The sequence below is a fragment of the Lampetra fluviatilis genome, chromosome 9 (genome assembly GCF_964198595.1).
Source record: "Lampetra fluviatilis chromosome 9, kcLamFluv1.1, whole genome shotgun sequence".
Taxonomy (NCBI): Eukaryota; Metazoa; Chordata; class Hyperoartia; order Petromyzontiformes; family Petromyzontidae; genus Lampetra; species Lampetra fluviatilis.
The window spans coordinates 5,552,182-5,571,430 of NC_136283.1; the positions used below are offsets into that span (position 1 = coordinate 5,552,182).

Genomic DNA, 19,249 nt, shown 5'->3' on the forward strand with positions numbered 1-19,249 from the left:
TACAAATCATTCAAACCCCCAGTGGTTAATCGACTGCTGGATGAAGGCCTCTGCACGGTGTGTTGGCATTCTGGGTTGTTAAACCATATTTCTACCACGCTGATCTGTGCCAGAAAGGTGGAGGGGGGGGGGGGTTTGTGCCTAGGACCAGTTCAGACATCAAGCGTCATCGATGCCAGCTGTGGCTGGGATAAGAAAACCGTGAGCGAACCACTGCGCCATCACTCCACTCAGCCCCTTAAATAAAGGTGCAAATAATGTGCCCTTTTGCATTGGCACACGTCATCAGCACAGAATACAGCATACCACAGCACTGACTGGAAATAAGTGTAGCGGTGGATTCTGTAGCAGATGAATAAGAGCGATAATGCAGATGTAATCTGCGCACGTGCCCATTAGGAACACAAGCATGAGCGTGAAATATTCTAGAGCTGTAAAAATGCGAGGTCGCGCAAACACACAAAGAACCGATTCGTGCACACGATAGCGGTGCGCGTTTTCGGACGGCACGACCGCACGGCACATGCTCAGAACGCTGACAAGTAATCAAACGCCATAGCAGTAGCATCGCTCATGGAGCGCCACACGGCCTTGCGATCGACGCACGTTAACAAGGACAGAATGTAACGGTCGCGCGTCACGGCTGGTCAGTCGTATTTTATCGACGCGCGGGCGTGCGCCGTTCGCAAAGTGATGGCCACGCGACCGCCGCGTTCAGCGAGGCTCAAAAAGCGCAGCGTCCACCTCTAAATTACAATGAGTGTTTTAACGCATGGAGTAGGAGACACTTCCGAGAAGGAAACGTGCGGTCGGGAAAGACACGGCGGGGGTGTTCCTCCAGATTGTTGCCTTGAAGCCAATTCACTGCCTGGACGTACTAATCAGGAGCATGGCTCTCTTTTTCCGGCTGCCAGTGGCGTTACATGCAATGCTGGATGTTGGATTGTGTAACGACCGTCGTGCTATAGCGCTTTATATCATTATTTAGCAATTGTTATACATTCTTATTTAAATGTATTTGTCACTTCTCGTGTTGTAAGGCAGTGTTGTGTTCATATTTTCTAGAATATTGGTTGTATTGCACATCACGGTGAGAAGCCAGATATGGTACTGAATTGGGAACCATTAAACTACTGACAAGGCATTTATATCCGTTCTCTTTATGATTAATTTCAGTTTTTTAAATCTCCCTTCAGCATTAGCGGTCACTGATATTTTCAGGACCTCCTCAAACACCAACCCAAAACCAATTTTTATTATAAACAGAGTACCTTTTTGGACGGTGTTTGCAACAACAACAAAAAACCCCACCCCACTTTCATTGGTTTAGTGCGTGACTCATGGGTGCCCAGCCGCCTTTAATCACAAACTGCCCAACAACCTCTTGCCTAATCAGCCCAGCAAACATCTGGAAGAAATTCAGACCTTCAACTCTAAAGCAACCCCACAGACCAACCGAGCTGATATCGGCGGAAGCATTCGCCAACATTAATGAATTGTTTATTCTTGGTGCCAACTCCAGGCTGTGTCGACAGATTTCGATCCCGATTAAAGCGGGAACAATTATCCGTCAGTTCCTCTTGGTACATGGGACCACATCGCTCTCACATCTGGTACTTAACACTACTAAGGCTTGGCCTTTACCACAATATCTAAAGAAAGAAAACCTAACACGAACAAAGCATTTAAATTCGATAAATATTTCAGTTTTAAAGTGGTCACCATTGACTGGGCAGTTGTCGAGTTAACTTTGCAGGGCAGAGCCATGGCAAGGCTTCGTTAAGTGCCGCCCGTTGCCGAACTTGGCTAGCCACCCACGTCTGTTGGCGGGACAATGCGAGTGCCTGAACGCGGCACGGATGTCCTTGGGAGAGAGAGCGCCGTGTATGTAACCCGCCAATGCTCGATGCGCAAATAATAAGCGCCATCACGTTTCAGAGAGAAAAGCTGCGTATGGAGGTTATACCTTTTGTATTCCTTCGTACATTCTTACTCACGTGGGCCAGAAAGGCACTGCAACAAATATGTTTGTAAATAAAATTAAACGGGGTGGGGGGGGGGGGGTATTTGTCCTAAATATTGCCATAGCGCAAATACAAAATAAAAGGCATCAATAAAATATAATTAAATTACCTCACTACGAATTAGCATTTACTTTCTTATTAAATAAAGAATGACACTTTTATTTATTTTAATGTAAATAAATGCATGATATATAACAGTAATAAGCAATGCAATACGGTGCGTTACTTATTTTTTTTTTAAAGGGGGAGCCGAATTGATTTAGCGAATTAGAATGTTCTTCATGGGAGTTCCTTTGCCAGTACCAAAATATGAGATTAGATTTTCCCCTTTTTTCTGGCAGCAAAACAGGTGTCAAGATGTTAAAACACCAAACGGAAACCTTTTACAAGGAATCATGTCTGCATTAAGCACATATACATGTGGTCAGAATGCAAACAAAAAACATCCTCTGACAGCATGTGCATTGTCTTTGAAATGGATTGGTCCACACCAGAGACAGCTTTCTTTCGAGCCTAGTCTCAAACGGTGTTAGACCAGAGGACGCTAAAAAGCGTACAGCACAAAGACTTTTTCTTAGAAAAATGCTGTAGCGGATCAAATTCCTACGGTCGTTTTTACCTTTAGCGAATTTATCGGGCACCACGGTTCCATCCCTCGCTCTCTTCGAGCGACCACTACGGGGGATCCCACTCCGCAACAAAATAAAATGCGCGCATTATAAAGCGTGCGGCAATACCGTTGACTCTCAACCATGTGCACAACATTTCGTAAATGCGGTGCGCCCAACTCGGCGCATGGGTAGTATTGGTGCGCGGTGGGAAAAAGGCAGTGACAGCAGCAGAGTACCGTACGCGAGTGCGGGGTCTCGTCATCTCGCGAGCGGATTTTAGCGGAAATGCCGTCCGCACAGAATCGCTTCGTGTTGGCAGCGGCATCGATTTTCGCTGCCATGGACAATGACGAAATTGCTCGCGAATGCCCTTCCAAATGTTTTCATTGGACATTGTAAAAGAAAATCTTCTGAAAATCGATACCAACTAATTCTTAACAAGAATTTAGAAGTGTTTTTTTTTCATATAAATGGTGGCGATTTTAGTTTGATACATTTTACAAAGCGTCGCTGCATTTACAGTTTGCCGAGGATCGCTGCATTTTACATAATCTGTAAGCAGAATTTCGCTGATTTTTTTGGTGTCTTGTAGTGAGAGCATTACTTAATACATTTCTGCTAACTGCTAACTCGAAGACTGAAAACATTCAACTAAACATCTCAGAACTACAATATGAAGGAAAACAACGCCTGGAACCATTTCACGGCATTGCCACGTTTTGTGCATAATTAATACGAGCTCTAGTCATGCGTAATCTGCTTATCCGCAATTAGAAAATAACGTTTTAAAGTAACAATCGTTGATGAGAATGTTCAGATTTAGTTTCGCAACCATTGCCTCTGCTACTACCGCGTAAGGTTTTCGGGGTTGTGCCGTCGCGGCCTCCGGAAAGTTATCGGGTTGCGCCGCGAGCTGTTCGGCACGATGTCCGACGTTTCGCTCCACTCGCTGGGTCGATGCTTGGAGGAACAAAAAATATTAAAAACACAACCCGGGAGACGTCGTTAGCATTTGGTTTCCTTTTCTCCAACTTCGGGCATTGCGGAAGTTTTTGGGCCGTGGCGAGCGAGGAAATGAGCGGATGGGAGAGACAAGCGAGCGGGCGAGCGAGACGCGATCGTACACACGCATTTCTCCGCTGGCGCTAATGTGCAGTCGCGGCGCTAGCCGGACCATCGACCTGTCACGACGCGCAGGTGAACGAGGAGTAATTGTCGCTGGACGTTCGGGGAAGTCGGAGCGGCGTGACGAACAACGCTTAACGCGCCCCAACACAGCGATTTATCAACGTCCGTTAAACAAAATATACAAACAAAAATCCAATAATACATTTCCGCCTACTGAATTATCATGCAACTTTTACGGCGACAATATGGATAGTGTGTACATTTGTTGTGCGAAAACTGTATATAGATATATACTGTGCAGAGAGTTTTTCATGAATGTAATTTGATTCTTCAGAAAATGTTGAAGTAAGATTTTTTGAATAAAAAACGTGTAAGTGGATGGGTATAAAGTCTACAATTCGGAAATATACGTTTCTGTCAAAAGCATTTGCTTAAAATGATTCCAAATTACTCTCACGTTTTGCTGTAAACTCAATCATTTTATCATTCACTGCCAAGATACAATGTTTGGCACACACATATATATATGCACTTGTAAAATACAAAACAAAAGGGTATAATTGCAAAATGTCTACTTTTTAATGACAATTTACCTTTAAAAACTACAACCATTAAAAAAACCGTACTTGCGCTGCTAAGAAAGCATCCAACTGCATCGAAAATATAACGATGTTGAAAAAAATACTCGCGCACGTATACACACAAGACTTGAGCGAAAAGATTACAGACCACGGCGCAAAAATGTAAATTCACAAAGTCCGAGCGCTGCATAGACTGTACACATTAGCGCTTTTTTCCCGTAGGGTAGAGGACATCATTACGGAAGGCAGCGAATTTGTTCGCAAGACAGGCGGCTTGCAGTTGCAAGTCTTTTTTTGTTGGTTTTGCCCAGGAGGACGGCAGGTAAAGACGCGGCCCCCCACTAACAGCTCCTGACAGAATCCCCCGGGCCACTCGCTCGGTCCGAAGGGGAGTCCCAGCGAGTGCGGGGCTAAGGGGGTCATCCCCGAACGACCTGATGACCGGGGCAAAAATCCCCCCTCTCTCTGTTTGTCTCCCACAATGAGGAAAAACAAGAGGTGCGGACTGTCCGCTCTGCTGCTCTGCAAGAGTTTTCTATGGCGTTGTCGACTTGCTTTCCCCCGTCGGGTTGTTAGAAATTGCATTGAAATGTAAAAATCGTAAAATTCGACAAAATTAGGTTTTCCCCCACTGCGCACGGTAATACGAGCGGACACGTTTCATGCAAGTTGCCATCGCGCATATTTGTTGTCGTCGTGATATGCGATATAACTTCGCAAATTGCTAAATGGTATTTTTCTAAACCTCTGACATCCAAAATAACGTTTTATTATTTGATTTTTTTTTTACCGCGGTATCGCAGGTGATATTGCAGCGTTAACATTTTGCGCTGGAATCAAGAGCCGTGATAGTTTTAATTCACATTTAAAAATAATTCCAAAGAACGAGAATACAAAAGAAAACCCCAAAAGCTAAGCCACGGCACATTTGGCGAAAACTCGCTGAAATATCCGCGGCGGCAAGTGCCGTTTGCCAATCGCCAAGGGAGGAAAAAACAAAAAAAAGAGATAAAAATGTTTGTGAAGTGGTCAAGATTTAAGAAGGCTATTTCCTCTGCTTGCTCCCCACTCACCTTCCATCCGGCTCCGAGGAGCAGCCCGCTGCCCGGATGAAGAAACAGGAAACCGTTGGCCAGCGCACTGTTTTTCCTGCCAAGTTCCGCAAAGCCCAAAACGTTCATGGCTCCTCTGCCCGAGAGCCCAGGCTGGTCCTTCTCCTGCTCCATTTGTGGTTCAAGCGCCGGAGATAAACAACTTTTTGTCGTTCCCGCCGCTGACATTCGGGGGGGGGGGGGGGGCGCTCGATAGCAAAAAAAGTGACGTTAAATTAAAGGAAGCATTGCGGAGGCAGCGGCTGGACGTGGAGGCGACGGCGGCGGCGACGACGACGGACTACGACTGGGGACTGCGTCTGTGCCTCTCCTGGGCAGACGGCGTGAGTGGAGCGGCGCGCGAGAGCACGCGTGTGCGTCGGGCCGAGCCTCAAGCGCGTTCCACATTGACGTCTCCGGCGCGGCGGCGGTGACACGCCCGCATCACAAGCCCGTCCCGAGCCCAACGCTCCCCTATTGTCCAAGCGCCCCTGCTATCCAAACAAGGACGCTACTGACGGTGGCGAGGGTCAGGGCTTTTCTGCCGCGACGGAGTGTGCACATTTTTTTTTGTCTACACACTTCACGTTGCACGTAGAGGCAGGCCGAACCCCGAGGAAATTATGACGTCGCGCAACAAAGTGACAAGCCTGATTGGCAATTTAAGCACCTGATTTGTTACCTATTTAAACGGCTCAGTCGTTAACGTCACGCGCAGCTTAAAGAAACGTTTCCGTTTAACAAAAAAATCAATTTCAAGTGCTATTTTGCATCGCTTGCAAATGAATTATGCAAATAATAGATGGGGCAGAGTTAGCGCAGTGGAGTGGGCGGAGGAGGAGGAAGAGGATGGGGGGGTGGGATCTAATATCACGTTGTAATTTGCAGATAAAAACTCCGCAAAAATGGTGTGAATGTCGGAACAGAACTTAGAGCATTATTTATGATAACTTGTGTACAAAGTGTGCATTAATCAGCGTGTAAAGATTCTCTTTTCGGGAATATTATTCTCATGTGACAATGCACTGACAGAAAAACTATGTTTTATAAAGTAATTTAACAGAATCTTTGAATTTTGTATGCAATACTAGCTCATTTTAAAACAAATTGTGCCAAAATACACACGCGCGTTTGTACATGTGATTTTAAATATGTTATCGTGAGGAAAAGGCTTTGTTGATCACATCCAAACTTAAAACGTCAACACGGCTATATTCCAAGAACTACGTTACATGTTAAAAAAAATATTCCCTGCATCAAAATATGGAATAAAACGTCAAAATTCCTCGCTTTTAAAATACACATACGTTTGCACGCGGCAAATTTTCGCCTCGCAATTCTGACGCAGTACCACCACCACCACCAACAGACGAAACGAAATGCAATAATAAAAAATTCATTTCCGATAAATAAATAACCGGTACGAGGGGGACCCTGCACAAGTGACAGGCAAATTGTTGTGCCGGAGATGTCTCACGGGGGCGGGGGGCCTCGCCACCCCGTCCCGATGTCACACCGCAGCACAACCCCCCCCGGACGACACGGCACAGCGGTGCCGAGTCGAAGATTCCCTCCGTTTCAATGCGGCAACTGTTCACGCACAAAGATCCCCCCCCGTTATAGCCTTAAAAAGGGGGCTGTTGGGGCAAGTGCTGTTAGCAAGCACCTATGAAGGCCGGAACGGCACACGAGGGGGTGTGGGTGGCCAGCACCCACGCCCGGCCGCCTTTGTCTCCCCAGTGGCGATGTTTACACACCGCACCAGGTACTCATTTGAGGCGGTCGACCTAGGGGAGGTCCATGACCAGTTCAGATAATCGTCACCGGTGTTGGCTGTGAGCGGGGATCGAACCTGGGGCTGCCAGGTTCGTAGCGCAGCAACCGCTCCCCACGTTCACACACACACACACGCGTGCGCAGCGTCCACCGAACCTAAGGGTCGTTTGCGTGGACCTGGCAGTGGCCACAAAAAAAAACCCGGCACCACTTCCCACAACGCATGCAACAGTTCGGACGATTGTTTAAGTCGGATGGTGTTTATGTCACACGATGGACCGGCAATCGGCCGTACAACCCCCCCCCACGGGTGGGGAGGCCGCAGTACGGACACTCCTCTCTCCGGCTTTGCCCTCGCACGAGCAGAAAGTAACGAGGCGCGTTTTGTGCGTCGCCAGTGGGCACTCGGACACACCTCCCCCGGCTCAAGACTCAGCCTCGACTCGAATGGCGCAATGTTCTTTTGTAAAGTCTGCCCCGGACACTTTTACTGGCCCCAATCGTCTGAAGCACATGGGTGGGAGCCCTGTTTGCTTAAATAAAAAATAATTTAAGAAGAAAAAAAATTACATTAGGAGGAGTCAAAAAAATAATTCCCACGTTTTTTGGGGGAATTTTTGCCGATGTTAAAACAAAACGGTATCGTACTCCTGTATTTTTGTTATTTCTGTTCTGATGTAACAGAAAAAATAAAGATGACTGCATGAAAAAAAAAATTTGTATGACGAATTTGCTTAGTTTTGTGTGAAAAATAGCGGTGAATTGCATTCATTAAAAAAACGGGTATTATTTGTACCCAAACAGACCAAGTGTTTATCTTTTCATGCTTTTATCTGCAGTGTTTCCTCCTTTATGCCAATTAGATAAAAGTCCAGTGTTGACAGCACAAAAAGACAATGATATAGTTTTAAGTAAATACTCCCTAATTACAGCATTATAATTTAATGCAATTTTAAACACAACCTGTTCCAACTGATCAAAGCAGCAACATTTACATTTGTTTTAAATTAAACACCTTGAATTTAACATTCAATAATCCTTGCCTGCGTAGTTGTATTTGACAGCATTTTCACGTACATTTAGACAGATTACATCAGGTGCGCGCCGTGAATTTACACAGACAACTCCACAGACGCAGAAAGGCATACGTGCGCGCACAAGCACTCTCAACGTAAGAGCAAACGCGAAACAAACTTCCAAATTTACTCACCAAAATGTCCATAAAATTACGTCCGTAAAGGATATCCATTTACACGAAATAAAAGTGAACACTGCAATTAAGACCGCGGTATTTTGGCTCGGCAGAGGTTTTTCCGCCCCCCCCCCCCCCCGACAATAAAGTTGTTGTTGGCTGGAGGCGCGCACGTGAACGAGACAGACGAGCGTTACAAACAGCTGCTCGCCGCCGTCCGAGTGAGGCGTCGTCCGAGTCGCCAACTTTGGAGGGCCTTTGCTGCGCCGGGGAAATTAGCCATGTCAAAGCGTTAATGAATATTAATCTTGTATTTGTGGCGGCCGTGAGTGATCTGCGCGGGCTGCCCGTCCATCAGGGATGCGACGTGGCAGACAATTATTTCTGAGTGACAGGCGGCGGAGCATGCCGGCACGGGGAGGAGGCGGCGCTGACAGGGCGGTGAGACCGGCGGGCCGAGATGCACACCCCCCCCCCTTTCCACCGTGGCCACCCCCTCCACCCTCCAATTTTTCGCCCGCCGGGGAGCACGCAGCCCACATGAACACACTTCTAATGAAGCCACCGGCATTAAATATGAAACAGGGAAAACGTTGGATACATTAATCAAACCCAAGACAACGCCCACAGCCGACATCCGCTTATTCTGATAAAAACTCAGGGGGTCGGGGGTCAGCTGCCGTGGAGATTGTATAAATCTTCTCTCGTAAAAGGGATCAATCTTTGTTTCCAACTCGGCATAATGAGCTGCATGACAATGACAGGAAGATGAAGCTTTTTTTAATGAGTGCCTTTTCTTTCTCTCAAACACTTGTCCTTGGGGTTTGTGGCATTGTTGTTTTTTTAACTTTCTTACACGACCTACACAGAACCGCGATCACTTGTCCACTCGTAAGAGCTCATGGAAAAAAAAACGCACCTGGTGACTCCATCTGACCCTACAACACTGCTTCTGTAATAAAGCAAAAACAGAGAAATAAAGATCAAGAGGAACCGAAACGGTCTCAGAGAGCTTGATATAAAAAAGGTTTTTCCTACTATGGCCACCTTGATAATGTGGACATCGTTTCATACCTCAAACTATTTATTTTTTTACGATATTTTAGTCCGAATATCAATTGCCTATGTGCCACCCCCCAACGGTCATATCCAAAATGGACAACGACGATATTTTGAGGAAGAAATATAATTCACCGCCAACAACTGTGGCAATGATGGCTCAAGAAAAGAGAACAGTCGTGGAAATTTGTTCGGGCTCCATCGCAGCTAATGAGCCGATGGGAAAGGACAGCCGGATGACCACGGCCGATAAAAAAACGACGAAAAGAAAGGAAATGCAAGCGCGGGGGAATTCGGATAGATTCCGGACCAGTGCCGACATTCCGTCAACTGGACCCCCTCCCTCCCCCTACACATGAGAGTCGTCAGAAAACCAAACTGGCTCATTTGCTTCGTAACGATCAGGGGAGAATTCCGATTGCGTAGGTGTAGTTTGTTTCAGAACGAACAGACCCATACACGGCTCCGCTTGCGCATGGCTAAAAAACAGATATTTTACACCGCTATTTTGGTTCACAAGAGCAATTCTGTTGCAATGAAAAAGAATGGTTATACATTTAAAAAAAACACTAGCAAAAATCTAAATCGCATTAACAAAGCGAATCCCGCTCAGAACTAAATTTAGTCGCAATGCGCGAACCGGTATCGCAGCCACCGAGCTTGCGGAGCGTCGCGATTGGTCGAAACCGGCACGGGGCTCTACACGACCAATCACGTGCAGACCAAACAACGGAGCACCAAAATTATGCAGCCACCCATGGCTCTCTAAAGGACAACGGGGCTTGCATTGCTCGACAAACCAGGACAATTATTGCACCAGACGCCACGATCAAAATAAACATCGATCACCTCGGAAACGACCCAAACGCATTCCTAAACACGGCAGAGTAATGCTTTATACGTAATAATAATGTGCGCCTCAATAAAGGCAAAGCATGTTTTTTTTACATTTGCCACCTAACTAGGACTTGATATGGTTTTCACAATAAAAGATGTTGCCTCATTGGAGGCGCTGATATTCTATACGCTGTGAAATCTAATGGTCGTGTGCGCATGCATACATTGTTATACACCATGAGTGTGACATTTTTTATCTGAGAAGTGCAATGCTGCCACTATTAAATGCCCCGCATTGTACAACATGAGAGGTGAGGTTTACAACACTGGCAGAATGGATTGTGCACTTTTTGACGTTTTTTATCAAAAAACATAATTATATTGTGAACCAGGTACCGAAATGAGCCAGAGCACTGACATTAATGAGTGAAGCGTGTAATCATAAAATATAGAAACTATGCCAAAACATCACGTCCGTGCGTCTTATACAAATGCATCCAAGTATCGTGCCCCAGCCTTCTCACAGCCTTGACGCTGGCCAAGCATCACTTCATGAGCTTCGATGGCGGTGGAGAAGATGGACTCGACAATAATGACGATCTCCAGAGCAACGGCAATCAATGTCAGCATGACATTCGGAGTGAATAAGAATCTGAGTCACCATGATCACAAACATTAGAATTCTTATTACGGTGGTAACGATGATGATGATGACGACGTTGGCATACAGCGTATGCCCTCATCAAAACAAGCGGTGTGCAAATTGGACGTATTCTGGTGTATTAAGCATTCATTTAAATAAATTCAGTAAATGCAGTGATACCAAATGCTGTGCTCAACATAAAAAAAACATCTCAAGTATGAGGTTCAGCCACTGGTCTCCCAGTGGTTGAACTTTGACCCTAATGTGGCAACGTGCATAGGCGAATGAGGGTCTAAGGTCTTTCGTATAAACACGAATCAGCAGAGTGGAGCATGAATATACCATGCTCGTGAATGGGTTAACCTGTCCACAATTGCCTCATGTGCCCTCCTGACGATTACTAAATACATCTACACATTAAAATTCTCTGGGGAAGAAACTAAACTCAAATTTGAAATGTCCGCGTAAAACTTTCAAAATAGAAATCGTGGGATTGTTGAGAGGGTAAAAGCCTCACGTTCAATTCCAAGGAAAGCCTTATCAAGGTATACAAAAGTCACGATTAAACTTATCAGGTAAATGTGAAAGAAAAAAAACCCTCTTAGTTTTACTAAAAACTATCAAGCAAAAACATCTGGGCAGGTTCGACCTTGTGCACAAATCAGATTGATCATGTTTTTGTTGTGACATTTTGGGATTCCCCCCCCCCCTCAATGCCCAGGAGCTGCCTTTCACAATGCCTAAAAAAAAGAAAGTAACCAACTCTGAATGACCAGGCGCTAGCGAGTCACACTGGAAAATAGCCACGTGGTTCGCGTGAGCAAGCCGACCACTGGTATCGTCAATACGCATCTCCCACAGCCAACATCGGGCAACATCAGCCATCCCAGGTTTGCGAACGCCGGAGGAGCACGTGCCAGGTTGACCTGAAATGTTCCACAACCACGGTAAGTAATTTACCAACAAGGCACTATTTAGCACTTCAAGTTATTATTATGACGCTTGGAGGTAACGGCAAACTAACTCATTGTGCAATTGGGCCCCCCCCCCGGCCGTCCCCCGAGAAATATACGTGAAACAACTTGTCCATGCAATCCTTACTTAAAATATTTAATACAAGACACCGCAGGATGGACATGCAGATACAAAACAAAAATTGCTATGCCAAATAAACATTTTATTTATATATTTATATTTTAGCTTTTTATTTGCTAAGTAGTGGGGTTTTGTTTTAGCATCATCTGCGTAGGGGACTGGCTAATTCATGTGCAGCCTTGTGGGATGTAATTCCATGAATGACGCTATATAAAATGAAATGATTATCATGAAGACGTGCATAAGTAACAAACTATTACCACTGCACGCTGATTAGCCCGGTTGGCTATGTACGATGCAGAAATGACTTTTACATACATAAAAACTAGAATTTAATGTCAGTATTATTAATTCTAAGGTATTGGCAAGGACTTTTATCCTGTCATGTGTTACTTCATTGGGCTCATTAACGCCAATAACCTTGCAGAACAGCATGACGAAAACAAGCAAACCGTTCTTTCTTGCATAGATCGGGCAAAATTTACGCTGATTATAAATGTGTACAAGTTACTCAGTGTTTGGCCTTTATCAGTGCTGATGCCAGTTCCCAATTGGTCTTATCAGCCCAAATATGGCCTATCCTGTATGGTAACATTTCCAGGCGTAACATCGAGTACCCTTTGAGAAAAGCTGATGCAGCAACCAAAATTATTACTCGATGTAAAATATTATGCGTGTCTTTCCATTTTCCACCGCAATGCTTTTCTAATCTCAGTAAGCTGGACATTTTTTTTTTGTCGGATGTTAAAATACAAAATATGTGCGGCAAGGTTTTTTTTTTATAAACCAGTTCCATAAGTGGCACAGAGCACGAGGCATCATCCCCCCTTCCCCCCAACTCTTTCTCGAGAACAAACCATCAAGCCGTGTGTGGCCAATGCATTCGAGCCTAATGGAAATGATCCCATATCCATAGGTGGCTGTTTAACAAACCTGACACGGCCCCCCGCCCCCCGCCCCCCCCCCCTTTGCTTGTTTTATTAGGTGATGACGAGTGAATTATATAGATTATACAAAGTAAAGACGTTTCAATCCCACTGCCCTGAAGTGTAAACGTTATATAATAAATAGGTGACGTTACAGGCAATGGCTCTTCTTTATCTGCTCTGAACAAGAGCATTTGGCTCAGAATGTTGCCGATTACAGTATAAACACGTTCCTCTTTTAGGGCAGTGATATTTACAACAGCGTAACATGTTTTGCACTACTACTTGCACACTCCGTTAACTTTTCTTTCGTTTTAATATTGAACAAATGCATTAATCATCCCGGGCGAGTCAATGAAAACGTTAATCTCACACAGCCTCCCGAAAAAGTGTGGCGAAATTAAAGAATCGCGAAACCATTTCAATTATGAAGTTGATATTTGTGGAAATGCATCCATAGAGAATTTCCTACCTTTGTAAAAATCGGGTGACTATTAAATAGACACCATGATGAACCAGCACACAATTTCACAAGTAACAGCTTACAAAAGAATTACCGCAAATTGCACCTGCGACGCGGACCTGCAGTTTCCAAACTCACGTACACGGTCACTATTCCCCGCTGCACAAAATGTAGGCTTGTTAAAAAATGTAAAGAGCGGAACGGGGAGGGAAGAGCAGTTTTGTGACCCCCATCGGGCAACCCATTTTTATTCATATATTTTATCATCATCACCGTCATTCATTTAGAGAAATATTTCGTTCACAGCGGTCAAAACTGTTGCGCAAGCAGCACACGGCAAGTGCCACACGCCACGCACTCCCGGAGCCCCCCCCCCCACTGCCCCCCACTGCCCCCCACTGCACAATGCCTCGCATGCTCACAGCATGCCTGTCGGCTGATGCCAGCTACGGCTTGACATCAGTCACACGCAGACACGGCACATCACGCTGTGGGGCTAATGACAAATTGTCACAGCGCTGAGTGGTGATTTGACCCTCCCCTCCCCTCCCTCCCTACCCACCCACCACCCACCACCCCCAACACCACCCACACACATCCCAGCTCTCTACCTAACCCACACAACCACCGCACGTCCCCGAACTCCTCTGTCCCTCCCCTCCCCGCGCGGATGCCGGTCTCCTCCCCCGCGTGCCTGCGCTTAGAGGCTCTCCACAGGAGCTGCTTGGGGCTAATAATGGAGTGGCACGGCACGTACTGACCCAGGGTGTCCCCCCCCCCCCCATCCGCGTTCACGCCTTTCACTACGGATTAGGCAGAGCCGACCGGCGGCGCGGACACCGCGAGTCGCTAATTTTTGGGCGGTGGCCCCCCGCCACACAAGCAGTGAGGGGGCCGGGGGGGGGGGTCGCCATCCCCGTGGGGGTTAATCCCCTCCCTTAACCCCATCAGCCCCCCACGAACGCACCCCGCGGGTTGTGCAGCTCGCCGCTAAACACACTCGGCCACTGTGCGCGCGCTAATCGACTTTGAAGGTTATTAATTTGATAAGAGTTGTGAAATTAAAAACACTAACATCTTAAGGCAACGATGCCCTTCTCTGCTGCATGTTAATGCCCGGTTGTGCATCGTATCGATTGGAGCGTGCCGAATCGTTATCACTGCGGCGGGCCGCCGGAGGAGCGTTTGTGGTTCGCTTGCGTTGACCCCAAAAAGAGGGCTTTGCTTCAAGTCGGACTTGCTTGGCTGCCGCGGGCGGTCAATGCCACCCCGACCCAGAGTGCTGCGATTGTTTGAATAATGTCACCGCGGAATAAAAGCACGATATCCTGTGTTGTAAGAACCACCCGCGCTCTGCGGAAAATTATAACGACTCTCCTTGGCTTGGTTCGAAAATCAAATAAAGGCCTGCTGAATATGTGTGGATGCATGTCATATTACTCTTTTGGTAATTGAAAATTATCTTGTAATGAATTATTTAACAAAAAATTGCATCCTGAGGAAAGATGCAAAAATAGCTGTTTTTATGCGAATAGTTTAGCAGGTCAAAAAGGTTCTGAAATGGTAATGATTTTAAGTGGACAATTTAATATTTCATCAAGACATTTACATGAGAGAACTAAGTACATTTGATGATCCCTTAGAATCCACGATTAAATATTCAGTGAAATTTAGTCTCAATGCTTTCACTTAAATGTAATATGCAAGACACAGCTTTGTTATATTTTGCTATTTCAAGAATGCTGCTCAAATACGAAAATATTTTTCTCACAAAGGTGATGATTTGTTTACATGTTAAAATGTCTGCTTTCAATTGTAGCAACATATATATAGTTCATTTCCTTAATAATTTGCTTCCGATGCATTTTTTAAAGCCACAGCTGCATAAAATTACGAATATTTCCAAGTGTGACTTTCCCCATAATCGGCTCACAATTTCGAGCACATCCCAATTTTAAACGCACCTTACGTACTTTTAAGGCTTTTTCTGTTATTTAATTAGAAAAAAAAAATCCTCGAACGGCGACGCAGATCAGCCTCGCAACTTTCACAAAATTACCATGTAGAATGAGATCAAATATCATTATTGGCTTGAGATTCCTCACGATTGCACTCCAGCGGTTACGGCCCAAAGCTACTAATTGCTAGGCTGGAAGTGATTATCGCGCGGCGCGTCACGCGTAGCAAGCGCGCGCGCACACACACACAGGGCGCGTAACACGTGTGCTTCTCGCGCACGCGCAGGGCTCGCGTAGCTCATTAGCGGTCGGCCCACTGCCACGGGTCAAACGCTCTCGCCCAACGCTCAGGACTCTGCTGCGAGATCCGCAGTTTATCGCCGCGGATCGCAACCCCACTCCTGACCTTAACTAATTTAAGTCGACAAAAAAAATACCCGCGGCGGATACGGCGCACAAAATTTGCCGGCGGGCTTGCTTCGCAAGAGCTCCGGAGGAAGCCTGCAATTACCGCAAGCGATGAGCGGTAGGGGGGGGGAGAGCTTTTGCTGCGAATATTTACATCGGCCGATAGCAGCGCTGCACATGTACTCTCGCTGCGAAATTATACAGCTCATCAATAATTAAACTATCGGTAGAGTAATGCGCCAACAAATGATTTTATAATGAATGCGTCTCCTTCCTTGTCTTTGTTAAAAATGTCAATTTTTGTTTTTAACTTACAAAATGAAATCATTTCATGTACTAATGAAGACACGTAAATTGTTATAATATTCTTAAAATAATATGAAATGCATACCACGGTATAATGCAGTGTGCAGTGCAACCATGGGCCACGTGTTTACTACAGTTCTGAACAGACCAAATGAGGCTTTTCATTAAAGTCACTCTTAATGCATTGACATTCTTGTTTTCAATTAGCTTCTTACTGCAGAACTAAAAGATTTTGCTGTGATTTACATTAATAACTCAAACTTTGTTTTCCTTAAATTATCTCATTACAGTCCCAACTGTTAAAATAATGCACATGCATTTATATGGCACATTTTTCAAATAATACAATTAGATTTGAAACGAATGTTTTTTTTATGCAAGAAATAGATTTTTTAAATGTACGTTACAATCATTTACGTGTTAAAACTTGGGGAAAAAGGGTCATAATTATTGGTACGCTCGCAAATTTCACATGGCCAGGTTGTATCAAAAAGGGGTTCCATTTTATTTCAACACGACCTCAGAATATCTGCGCTCAACAGTATATTACGTACATCGTATTAGAGGGGTGCTAAGAGTACACAGATTTTATTAATAAATCGAAACAATATACACAGTTGTAGATAAATTGCCCGTGGCATGCCCGATTCATTCGTTACTGTCACGGCCGCTCATTTATTTGCCACAGAGATCTCCCCGAAATTTTGCCAGAGAGACCAACTGGTGTAAAAATAATGAGTCAATAATCACTACACTTATCTCCAGCACATATAGCAGTCCGTGGGGGTATTTTCCATGTCAACACAATCTCTGAATGATCAGGCCGAGGAAAGAAACCTGTAATATTTAAGTGAGGTCAATAGATTGGCACTAGTATTTAACACAGAATTACAGCCATTAGCATGATCTTTATGTAGCGAGATTTTAATTTTAGTCGGGAAGCAATGCCACCAAATTATTCAAGGCAAAAAAAAACATTTCTGAACGACATCCATTATTTTTCACGGTGAATAGACCCCAGGTAAAGAATTGTGAAGAAAAAAAAAACTTTAAATCGCTGCACTTTGCTTAATGTTGCTTCACGCAATTAGGTCTACTTCTTATGCCTCCAAGAACACTCTGGGATTACCTAATTAATCCCTGAGAGCATTTAAACAAAGGGTGGGAAAACAGCCAAATCTTGCTGATCATCCACTCCTAGCTAAAACAATTAGACATTTAATTAGCAATTATAATTGACCTTGCGGGACTTGTCCAAGGCAGCAACATAACCAAGGGGGGAAGTGACAGAGAACCGGGTCAGAGGACAAGCACAGTCAAGGGTTCATCAGCAAGGCACACCTTCATCATTATGATAGCATTCTTCCTGTCATCGTTGTAGAAAAAAAAGTGTACTGCCCTAAATCCAGCAATGCATAGACAAAGGACTCCGCTGCATGCCATGTTGGGCCTGGGAGTTATTTAACCATAGTTTCGCCACGCTGAACCGTGCAGGTTGGCAACGAAGGTGGGGGGGGGGGGGGGGAATAAGCCAGCACCGGTTCAGGGACCGCTTCGCCGCCGATGCGAGCCGTGGCCAGAAACTAAATTCGGGTCCGGGAGTTCATAGCACCGCGCGATAACCCCAGATGAGGACAAAATTCACTGTGGTGCAGCGTTACCGATGAAGTGAGCATGAAGGAGACACGTGCATCGTTCACAATAATTCATAGCCACCATCCACAACACGTGCGCTGGAATTCAAATGGAAATTACCAACATGAAAAAAACCCAACACGTCAATGATTCGAACAACAATAATCTCAAACTAGAATGGCCACACTAGGTGGACAGGTGGCTTCTTCACAAGGTCATCACTATAATCCTGCATCCACGCCATCCTGTTTTGCACAGAGAAGTATTCGAGCACAATGTTCATCTCATGTTGACAGCGCTACGGGCTCTAGGAGAAGTCTGCGGGGTGCCGGTCAGCGAGTCTCGGCGTGGCGATTAAGCTCGACCTTAAATCAAGCGGAGCTGGCCCTAACGTACGACGCAACACAAACAGTCGGGGGGGGGGGGGTCGATAGCCCCCCCCCGCGCTTCCCTGGGAAAAACGTGGCAACGACAGCTGTGCCAAATTCTCATGTCAGGTGCGGATAATTGAATTAAAACGCGTGGCGTGTGACAAACTATTAATCTCCCCCCCCACATCAACTATTGATGGATGTTACCCAACGATGGTCTCAAGGCACAGGGCAACGACTCCGTTACAATGTCACCGGAATTGACATGGCTGCGCAGCAATATTGACAAATGCTGAGCATTGTCAACATGAAATTAACAAAATTCAACTGGAAGGTTGTAAATTCTTTGGTGTTGCGCTCGCAACGTCGTGATTTTATTCAGATTTTTTCATTTTTGTGTTTTATTTTATTTTTACCTACGTGACTTTACCGAAAGAACCAAAGAATATGGATCCTTGCAGTCACGAAAACTTCAAATCTGAGAGGTTGTACCTTGGGTGTGACTTATTTTTGCGGGAAGGAATGTCGGAAAATGACATTTGTTTCTACATGCTCTCATCTGATACATGTTTACAGTAACAAACGTTATACCAACTTCATTATTAGATATTATTTTACAAATTTTTTTAGCCTACATCATTTTTACTTCGACCTTTTCCTTTTTAATTTCTAAACGTAGGAGGTTGCTAGGGTAGCTTTGAGGTCAGCGAGAGCGGAGCTGGCGATGCCAAGGCCGTAGGTTCGAATGCAGGCTATACCGGTCATGTGGTCAAACTGGGTTCTCAAATGTAACGAGTCGATGGTCTGTCATCGTGGTCACTGGTGACCAAGCAAAAAAAAATCGTGTTAAGTTTTTGTTTTGCACTTCACTTGGATAAATTCCAGATTCTGAGAATTATAAATATCCGTTTTACGGCAATGCGACAAACAATCCGCTCAGTTTGCAGGCCCAAGCAGCAAAGTGCTGCTTCATATTATGGATAAGAGGTCACTTGAAGAGATTTCAAAAGCAGTTGTGCATGTCGGCTCCGTTCCGTGGGCTGCTCCCTCAACACAAAGTGACGCGCACTGCTTCGCGACAATTGTTCGTCGTGACAAGATTCCGATTGGCGCAGCTGGGATAAAATTGGTGGACGACTCCAAGT

At 45.3% G+C, this 19,249-nt stretch overlaps 1 protein-coding gene across 23 annotated transcripts in view; it reads right to left on the bottom strand.

Annotated features, from left to right (window-relative positions):
- TCF7L2 (transcription factor 7 like 2) overlaps window positions 1-19,249 on the bottom strand; it is a 158,155-nt gene that overhangs the window by 50,155 nt on the left and 88,751 nt on the right. Inside the window, exon 1 of one of the 23 annotated variants that reach the window (XM_078859660.1) lies at window positions 5,418-5,585. The exons of the other annotated variants lie outside the window; for them this stretch is intronic. Coding sequence (XP_078715786.1) covers window positions 5,418-5,570 — 153 coding nt within the window. The 5' untranslated portion in view covers window positions 5,571-5,585. Of the gene's footprint in view, window positions 1-5,417; window positions 5,586-19,249 lie in introns of those variants that run through there. 23 annotated transcript variants of the gene reach the window in all.